Below are 13,644 nucleotides of genomic sequence, written 5' to 3' on the forward strand. Positions count from 1 at the left end.
AACAATTCAAAAGATAGATAATAGATTAGATAGATATAATAAGAAATTCATTCCAAAAAGATGTGTAAGCAAGAACTTAAACATAAACTTCCATATATTACTTAAAGTAGAACTAAGTTGACAACTGATCAAAATTTACATTCAGTTCAAAACTAGTCAATTCAAAAATCTTGAAGATGGTTACACTAGTTCAAACATCAAATGCTCTATTCAGCATCTGCTTCTACATCTTCCTTCACTTCCTTCTCAGGCTCATCACCGTCATCCTGAAATTATTAATTCCAATATTAGATCACAAAAAGTAAACATAACAATAGAAAGGTTTCTACTTATACCACAATAAAAAGAAAACAAGAACCCACATTGGCATTATCAGCATCATTGTTAGACTTCAAAGCCTTTTCATATGCTGCTTTGAGTTCTGCAGCCTTATCCTGATAAGGCTTTTTCTCCTGTCAAACCATTTGCATCACAAGAGTAAGAATCACATCAAACAACAAACTAGTAGAAACTGCATATTCCATTCCTCTCAATTCACAACACTCACCTCATCAGTCATGGACTTCCATTTCTCACCACCCTCCTTAGCAACCTAAAGGAACAACAAGTGTACAGCTATTAGAGAAAACTAAAGGGGTAGAGGGGTAAAAGGAGATTGCCATCAGGAACAACTCAATTCAACACTACCGTGGAGACACTCTTGCAGTCAGGATTTGCAGCCTTGAATGTCTGCCTAAACTCATCCCTGCATGATTTTTATCATGTCAACACACATTAAACCTGTCAAACTTACTGAAGACTTCTTAAACATATACTCTTAAACAGGCAAAGTGTATGAGATTACATGAATACAAAGAACGCAGTAGGAGGGCGTTTGGGAGCATTTGGGTTCTTAGGTTTCTTTTCCCTTTTAGCTTTTGGCTCTGTTGATTTCTCCTTGCTCCTGAACAACATTACATAATATGTAAGTACAATACCAAGAATACAGTCAACTGTTAAAGAGCTAAAGACAAAGAACAAGTACTTTGCAGCTGGTTTCTTTGTTTCAGTTTGATTTTCCACAACCTGAGCCTCTGCATAAACAAACAGAAACAGCCCATTAACACAGGCTTCACAGCCCCAATTCCACCAAGATTTAAAGAATATGAAATTTGGCCAATAGGATTAATTGCAAGTGAAAAGAGATAACATAGGCAAAGTGCTAATACCCAAATTCATCTTGATTTTGGCATCAAGGCTGCAATTGTGGAAGTTAATCAATGCAATGGGTACATCTTTGTTGCATTCTTTACTGCAATAATGAAAGAAAAACTCCATTCATTTCAACATGAATCACAATAATCAAACAGCAGCACAATTCATGAATCAGCAGATGGAACCTTCAACTAGAAGAATTATATATACACACTATAATAAACGACTATATGAACCTCCAAATAAGGGACTAGAACAGCATCCCAGCTCATCAATTCACAATTGTAGCAACAGTCAATACCTTTCAGATTAAAATACGTAAACTAATAATTCATCTTACCAAATCCAGTTACATGTTTGAACTACACTACACACCATTGTAACAAGCAATCAGACGATACATTGGTACTTCACATTCAAAAACTAAAAATCCCAAGCCCATACAATGAACAGAAACACAATGGTATAAACCATATAGAAAATACATACCAAGCTGTTATCTTTTAGCACACTTTAAGACTATCATTAATCAGTAGCTATCTTTTACACCCAAAAAGGTAAAAAGAAACAGCAATTTAGTTGATGAATCTGCAAAATGTGTCCCTTCAACGATCCAAACACACCCACTACCTTCAATTAACTTTATTTAAACCAAAAAATCACATATCTAACTCCATTTATCACCCAGTAAAAGGGAAGAAAAGAGCATCCCAGACCTTAAATCCTCAAACATAAAACTTCACACACCCAACTTTTTCACCAAAATATCACATAGTAAGTTCTATCCATTCCAACATTTACATACACTTACACTCAGAAACAACTCCATTTATCACCCAAAAAGGGGGAAGAAAACACCAACCAAAATCCTAATTCAACAATTCAAACACATCCGTAACCTTCAATTAACATTTTTTACCAGAAAATCCACACCCACATCACTAAAAAAACAAACCCATATGATAAACAACGACAAGAAAAGTGCATACCAACGAGAAAAAACACTACCACTCCTAGGTAATATGCAAGCATACCAACCACTTCTACCCAATATTTTGTCTCTCCACCAATTCCAACATTTGTATACACTTTTATCACCCAAAAGAGGGAAGAAAACGCCAACCCAGGATCTTAATCCGACAATTCAAACACACCCACAACCTTCAATTAACTTTTTTACCAGAAAATTCACACTCACCTAAATAAATAACAGAACCCATACAATAAACTACAACAAGAAAAAGTGCATACCACACTATAACACAACTCTATTTATCACCCAAAAAAAGGAGAATAAACACCAACCCAGATCCTAATTAAACTATTCTAACATACCCACAAACATCCAGACCCACCTCAACAAATAACAAAGCCATATAATAAATAGCAACAAAAAGAAAAAATGCATACCAACGAGCAAAAGCGCTACCATCCTTAGCACGCTTAAGATTAGCATTAGTAGTAGCAGCATTAGCATTAGCACTAGCAGATTCAATTTCAACCCTCTTCCTCACTCTCGTAGGTCCACCGCCATTCGAAGACTTATTCGATGCTCCACCACCCGCCATTTGATTACAAAACACAAATAATAAATCTAAATTAAGGGAAACTGAGCGTTGGAAAAATAAAATGGTGGAAATGAGAATGAGGGAATTGGAGGGTTTAAAGAAGGAGAAAATAAGGAGGGAAATATATTTCGGAAATTTTATTTTCTGAAATTTAGCGCCAATTTTGAAACTAACCGCCAAGTGGAGGGAGATTTAAAAATTAAAATGACTTGGATTGATGACGTGTTTTGAATTTACACCGTTGGATTAGAGTGTCTTTTTACTCTTTTGAACGGCCTCCGATTGTTCACTATGTTAAAAAGGCTCTTCGGTATTTTTGTATCTACTCGATTTCAATTTATATACTAGTATGTCAAATCTATTAAATTCGTTTTAATCTTGTGGTTATGTCACGTGAAAAATTGGAATTAAAATATTTTTTAAAAGAAAATAATTATTCTATTTTAACTTGCTTAAAAAAATAGATCATTCTTTCTAAAACTAGGGGAGTAAATTTAATTTATCATGTAATTTAAGAAAAGGAAATTAAAACTTTTGAAACTATGCTATTAAAATATTAGTATATTATTTGTATGATTATGATAATTTTTAAATTAAATCAAACTTTTTGAAACAAATTACAAATAAATCACAAACTAAAAAAGAGAATTTTAAATACATTCATTACAACTAACATCATGTCAAGAAATCTACGACAATAAAGGGAAATGAAATGTCAAAAAGGTTAAGGATTTGTTTGGTCATAAAAATGAAAAATATATTCATTTTATTTGATATTTTTAAAGTTGAAAATAGAGTTGAAATTATATTTGATCATAATATTTTGAAAAGGAGGCATTTATGAAGATAAAAAATACATAAAGAGTGAAAAAATAAATTTAAGAAAATCTAGAATTTTATGAAAATTGAGTAATTTTATCCAAAAATCCAAATATTGTGCAAACAACAACAAACCCAATATATTCCCACATAATGGGGTGAAATGTACGCAGTCCATACCACTATTTTCGAAGAAATAGAACAAATATTGTGAAAATATTTTTCAAAGATATTTATGAACAGATAAATATTTTAAAATATTATGAATAATATTCATTACCAAACGTCTACTAAGTATTTGACTGTATTTACGTCACTCCTAGCTTTTTTTTCTTCTATGAAAAATACTTTTTAGTCAACTTCAATGCAAACAAATTACTACTCCATTAATAGATAAATTAATCTCATAATCTTCAAAATGTTATAGTAAATAAATGCTTCAAAAAATGCATGAGCAATGATTATAATTAATACAAAAAAAGATGTAAAGTCATCTTTGGATTTGTCCGATATTTATAAAAAGACATTTTAATTTTATGGATGATCTATTACCCATGAAAATTATAAAAAACATTATAAATGGATCATTTTGACTGTTCAATCTAGGTTTAGGTTCCACGCAAATAAAACGGGTGAAGGAGAAAAATTGATTGCAAGAACAAATAAAAAAACGCCACTTGTCAATAAGTTTTTCAATTCTTTTTAAAATCTATTTCTTCCATCTTCTCCAAATCACTATTGAACTGCAATTGAAGCTTTGGGAGGAAAAAGAAAGACATTGATCTCAATAAAATTGGCTCAAAAAGGTAAGAAATTTTTATTGATGTTGGTGTTTATTTTTTAATGAAAATAAAAAAGTGATACGAAAAATGAAGAGGCTTCTTCTGTCAGACACAAGTTTTTCTTACACAAAAATAATGATGAAAATTTAACTATCAATGAGTTATTATAGTGAGAGAAATCATCAATAAATTTAGTGAAAGTTTAGAGAAGAAAATTCATACGCAATTATAGATTTACTCTTTTTTTTTATTTCAAATGAGAATAAAAAATGGAGTTAGGTAGTGCAGGGGAAGGGGGCATAGTTAAAGAAAGAGGAAAAAAATCAGATATGGAGATGATGGATGGAGAAATTTGAGGAAGATGATGAGCAGGAGAGAAAAAAGAAAAAGAATTATTTAAAATTTAAAAATACGTGTCAATTTGTAATTGGCGCATGGTCAACACCAATTTTAAAAATTTGGGTTTGATCTAAAAGTGACATAATAATATCAATTTGAAATGATTTTGGGGTAATAGATCGCCCGCAAAGTTAAAATGTCTTTTTGCAATGGTCGGACAAATTCAGTGATGATTTTATGTCTTTTCTCTAATTAATAATCAGGATAAAATGAATAGGATTAGATAAATGGTTCATTAATAATAACTATAATTAATATATATATATATATAAAAAAAAAAAAAAAGGATTTTAGTCCATCCTATGTGACACCCCCCAATAGCCTTTATTCTTATTTTTCTTTTTTCTGCTTTTTTTTTTTATTTTTTTCCTCTTTTTATTAATCAATCAATTTATTTAATAAGTAAAAATATCATATTTATTACATCTAATTATATATCATGAGTTGCAAAAAAACTCTATCTATTTATATTCTTTACTTAAATAACATATCTCATTAACTTCCTTCTATCTAATTTTGTGATCTACCAATCTATAAATAGCTTATTTCTAGAATTCATTTGCATTGTAATTGAATGATAGTTTCTTGCTACAGACACACCATTAACCACATGGCAACTGATGACCATCGGATCAAAATGAGGTTGTCCAGTCGAATGCGAAGGTTGTTATATATCTTCTTATTCCCTTTCATATTTTTTTGTGCAACAAAAAATATTTAATAATAAATATATCACGTATGATCTTATTTTTAAGTATTTTTTCGTATTTTGTATTGATTCTAATAAGCAAGGACGTGATATGTGAGATTTTATATTATATTTTTACACTTTTTATTCATAGTGCATTATTTTTGTGATGTATTATTTCTTGCAGGAATGTAAAAGAAGATCAAATGATGTACGTACATATGAAAAGAAGATTAGGAGACGACTATGAAGAGATTTTAGGAGGACAAAGGTAATATCGTTATTGATCAATTAACATACATATTTTTTGGTAATGCTTTTTTTTTTTTAATTTAAATAGTTTAAAATTAAAATTTTACTAATTTGATTTTACAAAAAAAATTAATTGATATTTCCTTTTCACTACTTAAAGCACGTTGAAGCAACAAGTTGGCGTTGCTCCTCCTGCTTTGGTTATGGATTTTAAGGAAGAAAATAAGTAACACCATTACATGATTTTTGCTTATATCACATGTACTATAGTTTCTATATAATATCCGTCACAAATTCTTCAAAAATGATGTATTATTAAAGGATCCAATGCAGGTGTAATGATATTTTTAAAAATTCATTATCATTAATTTATTAATCATCAATCATTTATAATATAATAAAATAATATTATATTTTTATTATTTTCTTCTTTTAGCTACTTCCGCCATTTTTATTTTTTTTTTAATTTAATAGTTCTACACTTCTATTTTTATCATATTGACTACACCTCATTATATCTTGATTATATCATTAATAAAAATGAGATCACTTTACATTTATTTTATTGTTATTTTTTTTTTTCTTATTTATTTATTGTATAAAATAAATGTGTCAATTACTATTCTTTCATTTATTTATATTCTTTAATGTAACATATTAATATTAATATCAATTAATCAATATATGTCTGAGTGAGCATATTGCAAAGTTGTTAATAGTAGAGTAACTTTTTTGTGTTCGAATACTTGTACAATTGATATTTTTGTGTTTCTATCTAATTTTATTTTGACACTTCTCCTTGCTAAAGTTTGCACAACTAACATTTTAATATTTAGTGATTACGTCTGTATAATTAATGTGATGAAGTACAAATCGGGATCATCTAAAGGCTCAACTGACTTTGATTCTCGCACATCGTCACTAAAAATGAACACATGACTTCATGACTTGCTGAAATTAACCATAAGTAAAGATATCTCTCTTATATGTAGAATTTATGTATTTAGACCACTTAATTTTAGAATTTATGATTTCAGGTGTATATCGTACATGTGTTTTTTTTTTTTTTTATTTCTTATTTGTTTATTATTTTATGTAAAAAGATTATTTTTCTTTATTTCTTTTTCTTATTTTTTGGCAAGTATAGGGGTGATAAATGTCATGATTAGGTATGTTGAAAAACTCTAAGTATTTATTGCCCTTGTTTCTTAAAGCATCCGCACGTGTGATCTTAAATTTTAAAAATAATGTCATGATTAAATTAGAGCTTCTTTTATATAGAGTTGATTAATTGAGAAAGAAAATTTAAACGTAAGTTTATCGATTTAAAGTTTCAAAATTTTGTTTCAATGAATAAAAGTAAATTATGTTCAATTACTTATTTTTTAAAATTTGAATAATCTCATTTTATGTGTGTTAAATTTATCTTTTACATGGGTAATTTGAAAGGGATTTATTATAAATAATTTTGACAGGTCAAAAGATTTTGAATTGAGTTACTATCGCTACTTTGGAATTAAATTAAAGTATATAATAGCTTGAAATGTAAAATGTTAAGAATATACATGTTGCAATGTTTAGATTTCTTTTGGATGGATAATTTAGGAGAAACTCAATATTACACTTAGGGGTTGTTTGGTTGGAAAGAATTATTCCAGAATAATTAATTTCGAATTAGTTTTTCCATCATTTATGGAATAGCTTATTTCATCATTATGGTGTAAATAATGGGATATATAATCCCGGTACTAATTAATACCTCACACCAAACATGAGATAAAATAATTTTATTTTATCCCGAGATTATTTATTCCTTATACCTCACACCAAATAACCTCTTAGTAATGTGTTATGTTCTTGCTCTTATTACAATAGTCAGAGGTTATATTTCTTAGATATTATATTTGCAAATTATTATTTGAATATATTAAGAGACTTTAATTTGTAATACAAATAGCTACTGGTGATGTTGGAATCGACTTGAAAAAAAAGATGATAAAAGGCCATTTCTTTAATGTACCAATAATGATTTAAAAAAAAAATAATTCTATTACCATCAGTAGTTAAACATGAAATTTATGCAATTGTATATTTAATTTTAATTCTACATTTTTATTTTTTAGTACTCCTCGAATCATTCTTAAGGCATGCTATGGAAAGTTATTATATAACTAACTGTACTTTATATATTATAGAGCTTTTAAATAACCCTATTATATATACAGTGTATTAATAATTCTAAATGCATGCTGTTTATGTATTTCTTTTTTCATAAAAAAAAGTTATAGCATGTGAATTCATCATCAAATGAAGATATTTATTATAATATAAAATAAATAGATAAAATAAAACAATCGATAACAAAAAGTGTATATATTTTGACTTTTATTACTTAAAATTTCATCATCTTTCAACTGTTAGGTAATACATGTGTTGGAATGGATTTTCTTAATTTGGTATCAATCTAAAAAATAGTGTTATAGTTGGACTTTGGGGTATATTGGAAAAAATTGATACATTAAAAGTTTTTTTTTTCTAAAAAACATTTACGATAATTAAAGCAACATTTTTTTTTTTATTTGTTTTAAAGATCGCGCTCATAACTAAAGATAAAATCGATAGAAATGAATAAATTATTTATTGCTTTTTCCAAAATAATAAGTATTGCTGAATATTTATTTTCGATAATATGAATAAATATGATTGGCCGAAGGAGTAATAATTACACTCTCAGTCTCTCATCTCCAATTCTTTCTTTCTATTATTCTTTCTCTATTTATTGTTAGAAAAATTCTTAATAGGAAATGCTTCCCCAAATGGGCCCTACGTAACACAAACCAACCCAGATAAACTCCATTATGGATATCAAACACCGGTAGAAAGCGCTTCCCCCAAAAGGACACTACGTGACACAAATCCGAATAAATACCGATCACTGGACAAAAATGTAAGACACCTGTAGCTGATTTGGAGAAACCATTAAACGGTGACTTAAAACTCGTTATGGCATATGGTTCAACTATTTGTTCGCCACGTATAGTTTATGTGATAAACTCAAAATGGATATATCATCTTCGATGTAGAATAACTATCACTCCCATGATGGGAGACCAAATAATAACACTAGCTGATATCTAACCTTCACTAATTCATTCTTATGCAAGAATACTTCTAACAAATTTTATACGATTGTTCTAACCCTGAATAACTGTGGATCACTTGGAGCTTTCCTCTTTATTACCAGTTCCCATACACAATTAAGAAAAAATTCACTAAGAAATATGACGTTTCATTCAATGTAACAACATTAATCTTCAAATTTGGGGCATAAGGGCAATACCATTATGATCTCTTTCAATAATCCTATGCTCCAAAATGGAGCTTTAAAGAAGACGCAGAATTACAAGAAACACTGTAAAAGAGAGTGAAATTAAAGTTTAGGCAAAGAGAGTTCAATTGCAATGGCTATATAAGCAATAAGATGACCAACAGGCCTGGGTTTCTTGAGATCTGCATGCACAAAATAAAGGTTGTCCAAGTAAACTAGATTAATAAATCCATTTCAAAAACACAACATTTAAGTACCATAAATTTGCTCAAATAAAACAAAAACCCGAAGGCCTATAGTAGCAATTTATCAAAAAGGCAGGCACTTAAGTACGAGCAGCAGCAGGAGGAGGAGCCCCTCCGGCTGGGCGTGGAGCTTGACCAGCCTTGGGAAGATCATCCTGAAATAGACACAAAGAATCAAGACAATAGCTCCAAGTAAACATAAAGGCGACACTGAATTAGCTAACACAAGTGAGACATTGATAGAGATACCCTTTCAACGCTAAACGAAAGAATGATGAAGCTTCTATCTTGATTACTCAAAACAAGCTGTTGAAGAAGAGATTGAAATAAATTGAGTAAAATACTGTACCCTTGGGCGTCTGAAGCGCTGTGGAGGCTCACGGACCCTCCTATCAGTACGAGAGCGGACCCTAACAACCTTGGAGTGAATGGCACATGAGACACAATATTGCATCTTCAAGTACAGCTTAGGAAGAGTGTACACTGCAAATATAACATATTGGTGTTAGCTCATTATTAATATACTACATGTAAATACATTGTGTTAATTGCACTAAGAATCTCACATTCGAAAGCACAAGCTTCCTGCACATCTCTCACTGCTGCTTGTTCAACAATGTTCCTCACAAGAAACCTCTTGATCGCTTTGTCCTGTGACAAATTGACGAGATATATCAGTCTAAGGTCCAAAATTCTTGCAAAAGTTGATCGTAATTATCAAACACTTTCTCAACCCCCAGTGCCTTCAACACGCAGCATAATCGTTAGAAGTGGAGGGTGCTCTGCTCTACTACATGTGCAAGGTCCAATCTTACAAAGATGAGATGAAACAAGTTATCTCATTACCACATAGGTTAGCATATGTAGAACTGATAAAAGTATAGCACCTACACTCTCTCTTAGCTCGACAACAAGTTCCCTTAGAATAAATCATTCTATAAAAAACAAGACTTTACCCAATTACCTAATTTCTAAACAATTTAATACAGGCATGAACACCTGTAACCACAATAGGGCTGAAATCAAAATCAAGTCACAAACCATACAAGGCCCAATCAGCAAGTTTCTACCATTCCGCAACCACAAATAACAGCTCATTCATCAAAATTAAAGATCTCATAACCAACTATCCAAAATAAGCATCCAATCAAAAACACTAACAGATTTGCAAACAAACACCAAAACAAACAACATGCAAATCTCATTCCAAAAGATAAGCCATCCTGTGGAACATACCTATCCTAATAACTTTAAGCACCGGATAGATTAAGACCCCAATATAGCCTTAGCTCTTAGTTGACAGAACTAACAACACGACAACAAAGTGTAATCCACAAATGGGGTCTGGGAAGGGTAGTGCGTAAAAGTAGTGTACACATAGAACATAGCCTACCCTTGACTCTTGGCTCAAAAAACATTGTAAAAGAAGTTATTAGCAACAACCAGAAACAATAACATGATAAAACAACAATCGAGGCTAACGAAACAACAGGTAGAAATAAAAATCTAAGAAAACAAAAATACAAGAATAACACTAACAACAATACTTCCCGGGGGGGGCAGAGCTAGCTTGGGGCTAGAGGGTTCATCTAAACTCCCTTTGGTGAAAAATTACACTGTTTACACATGGTTAAAATCATTTATATATATGTGTGTGTGTGTGTGTAGAAAGTGTGTTTATTTCTCCATATTTGAGCCCTACTGGTGAAAATCATGGCTACAACACTGCCAGTAAAAAGGAAAATACGCCAGACTAACTAATAACATTCTTCTGTCATTCTTGAACTCGACACTAATATCTTTGTTTGTAAATTTCATTTTTCTTATTTAAATTTTCACATCAGCTGGATATCAAAAAGACGGAAAACCCCATATATAAGAGACAATTTACTACTAGGTCTAAATCCAGAACAATAAGCACCAGCTATATGAAATAACCAATTCAATTCACCTATATACAAATAGGTCCGACTAACTACTAACCTTCTATTCTCATATTTTAAACCCTATAAGTGAAAATCGTAGCTCGGCCATAGCCTGGAACGGGGATATATGCCCAACTAACTACTAACCCCTATTCTCATATTTTAAACCCCATTAGTGAAAATCCTAACTCGGACACTGCCTGGAACGGGGAAATACACCCAACTAACCACTTACCTTCTATTCTCATATTTTAAACCCTATTAGTGAAAATCCTAGATCTGCCACTGCATGGAACGGGGAAATAAGCAACAACTAACTACTAACCTTCTATTCTCATATATTGAACCCCATTAGTGAAAATCGCAACTCAGCCATTGCAGGGAACGGACGCCCAACTAACTACTAACATTCTAGTCTCCTTCTTGACCTCCACACCAATTTCTTTATTTCTATTTTTTGCTCTATTTAAATTTTTGCAGCTGCTTGACATCTCATAATAAAAAGCCTAAAACCCGAATATAACAGATACATTACAATTAGGTCTATAACTCCATACTTGGTTTAACATCACCTATGTTACAACAATTACAACAACCATTCAAATACTCGATGAGTTGTATTCCATAATACAAATTAAGGGCAACAGTTAATTATTCTTACTACCTTAGGGCAGCACTTGCCGCAGTTAGAGCAGCGGATGAATTTGGTATGTCCACGTCCATGCTTGTTACGTCCTCCATTTCTTCTCTTAAAAGTCTGCAAATTTTACACAATACGTAACAAAAATAAGAGAAAATTGTACACTTTTCTAAGCATAATTGTTGAGTAATTTTAATGAATAATTTCGAAATTGTTGTTGTTACTCACCATTTTTGCTGCAGTTTCTGAGCACAATGGGAACTCTGATGGCCGCTACTTTGCTTTATGAGAGAATTAGGGTTTCGTTTTGTTAATATAAGGAGACGGAAATATAGGCAAGCCTAATAATCATGGGCCTTTCGGAAAAAATAGATGGGCCTTCTTCCAAAAGCCCAAATATGGGCCTCCACTGGTCATATATATTATTTGTCGACTATTTAATATTTAAGGTAAAATTACATATATATATATATATATCCACAAGTTAACTATCAGTTATTACAAAATATCCTAATTTTAAAAAGTAATTATAAATATCTTATATTAATTAAATAAATCCCTTCCTTTTTACCGTTTCTCTCTCTTCCTTCTTATACATTCCAAACCATGTGTTTTGCTCCAACATTATGCTCCATATTTTTCGCCTAAAATCTTACTAGCGTGATTTGGGGGTTTTAAATTTCTTTCACTTATCAAGTATTAACTGATCAAGTAATTAACTTCATCACCGTCTTCATTTAAATAAAAAATTATTCTGATTTTTTCAATTCCTTTCCCTTCTCCGGCAAATCGTGATCCGACAAGCATAAGTCACATTTACCTTTCTATGTCCTTTTGAGTTATTAGTTCAAATCGTCTCTTCATTATAAGAGCAAGTTGATTCCAATTCCCTTAAAAAAAAAAAAATTATTTTGGAGAAAACAACCTGAGTTCGCGATCCTGCGCCGTCGCCGCTACGTCTGAGGAGCATACGGAGAGTTTTTCGATGGCGGAGGCGAATACTGGGCTTGTTGTTGGGCTTCAAGTTGGGCTTCCTGCTACTGCACATTGAGTTGCTAGAAGCTTGAATTTCTGTAAAGTAGCCATTGTTTCCCTTGCGATTTGAGGCAAAATATTGTTATAAGTCACATTATACATTAGAAAGTTTACATTAAATATTACTTATACGTTGTTGGTTTTATAATCACATTTCACTTTAAATATTTACATTATACATTAGAGAGGTATATTTTTTATAATACTTTGTTTACTTCAGTAAATGATTTCTTATACGTTAATACTTTTTATAATACTTTATGATGATATATTTTGATATACGTTGGGTATATTATACTTTACAATTGTAACCTTATACAATATAATTATAATACGTTTAAATCAACTGTGTTAACCTCATATATTTATGATCACAATATACTTTAGATATTACTATTTACTGTAAGCGAGGATGTGGGACTTTCAGCGTCCTCACAGAATTGGGCACAGTTTTTTTTTTTGTAGTTTTAAATTTGATCGTAAACTTACAATTAATTTTTAAGAAAAGATATGCTTTCCCCCCTAAAGTTGCAACGAAAACTTACTTTAGCCATTAAACTTAATCCGTAATTATTTACCCCCTTTTAAACTTTAAAATGTATTATTTTGCTCCTTTAACTGCTGACGTGGCAAAAAAAATAAAAGCGCGTTTTAGTGGGAAAAAAGTGTGAAAAAAAATTAAGTGGGGCCCACTTTAATATTTTTAACCATTATTTTTTTCCTTCTTCCTCACACCCCACCACCCCCATTTCTTGTTATTCCTCACACC

The 13,644-nt window shown here is 30.9% G+C and overlaps 2 protein-coding genes and 1 long non-coding RNA gene across 3 annotated transcripts; 1 reads left to right on the forward strand and 2 right to left on the reverse strand.

Annotated features, from left to right (window-relative positions):
* Positions 1–76: 76 nt before the first annotated feature.
* On the reverse strand, positions 77–2,915 carry LOC107872344 (high mobility group B protein 7). The gene is made up of 8 exons (XM_016719089.2): positions 2,605–2,915; positions 1,209–1,291; positions 1,025–1,073; positions 845–943; positions 688–745; positions 548–592; positions 363–452; positions 77–266 (listed from the first exon to the last, which is right to left on the reverse strand). The coding sequence occupies exons 1-8, from the start codon at positions 2,760–2,762 to the stop codon at positions 207–209; spliced, it is 642 nt and encodes a 213-aa protein (XP_016574575.2). The 5' UTR covers positions 2,763–2,915; the 3' UTR covers positions 77–206.
* Positions 2,916–4,107: 1,192 nt separating this feature from the next.
* On the forward strand, positions 4,108–6,143 carry LOC107872346. Its single transcript, XR_001674788.2, has 3 exons — positions 4,108–4,387; positions 5,357–5,425; positions 5,638–6,143. It is a non-coding gene; the product is annotated as an uncharacterized LOC107872346 (long non-coding RNA).
* Positions 6,144–9,138: 2,995 nt separating this feature from the next.
* Positions 9,139–12,226, reverse strand: LOC107870402 (40S ribosomal protein S26-3). Its single transcript, XM_016716923.2, has 5 exons — positions 12,069–12,226; positions 11,865–11,957; positions 9,842–9,926; positions 9,625–9,758; positions 9,139–9,430 (listed from the first exon to the last, which is right to left on the reverse strand). Exons 1-5 carry the CDS (start codon positions 12,069–12,071, stop codon positions 9,356–9,358), a joined length of 390 nt encoding a protein of 129 aa, XP_016572409.1. The 5' UTR covers positions 12,072–12,226; the 3' UTR covers positions 9,139–9,355.
* Positions 12,227–13,644: the final 1,418 nt, after the last annotated feature.

This window comes from Capsicum annuum, chromosome 5 (genome assembly GCF_002878395.1).
Source record: "Capsicum annuum cultivar UCD-10X-F1 chromosome 5, UCD10Xv1.1, whole genome shotgun sequence".
Lineage (NCBI taxonomy): Eukaryota > Viridiplantae > Streptophyta > Magnoliopsida > Solanales > Solanaceae > Capsicum > Capsicum annuum.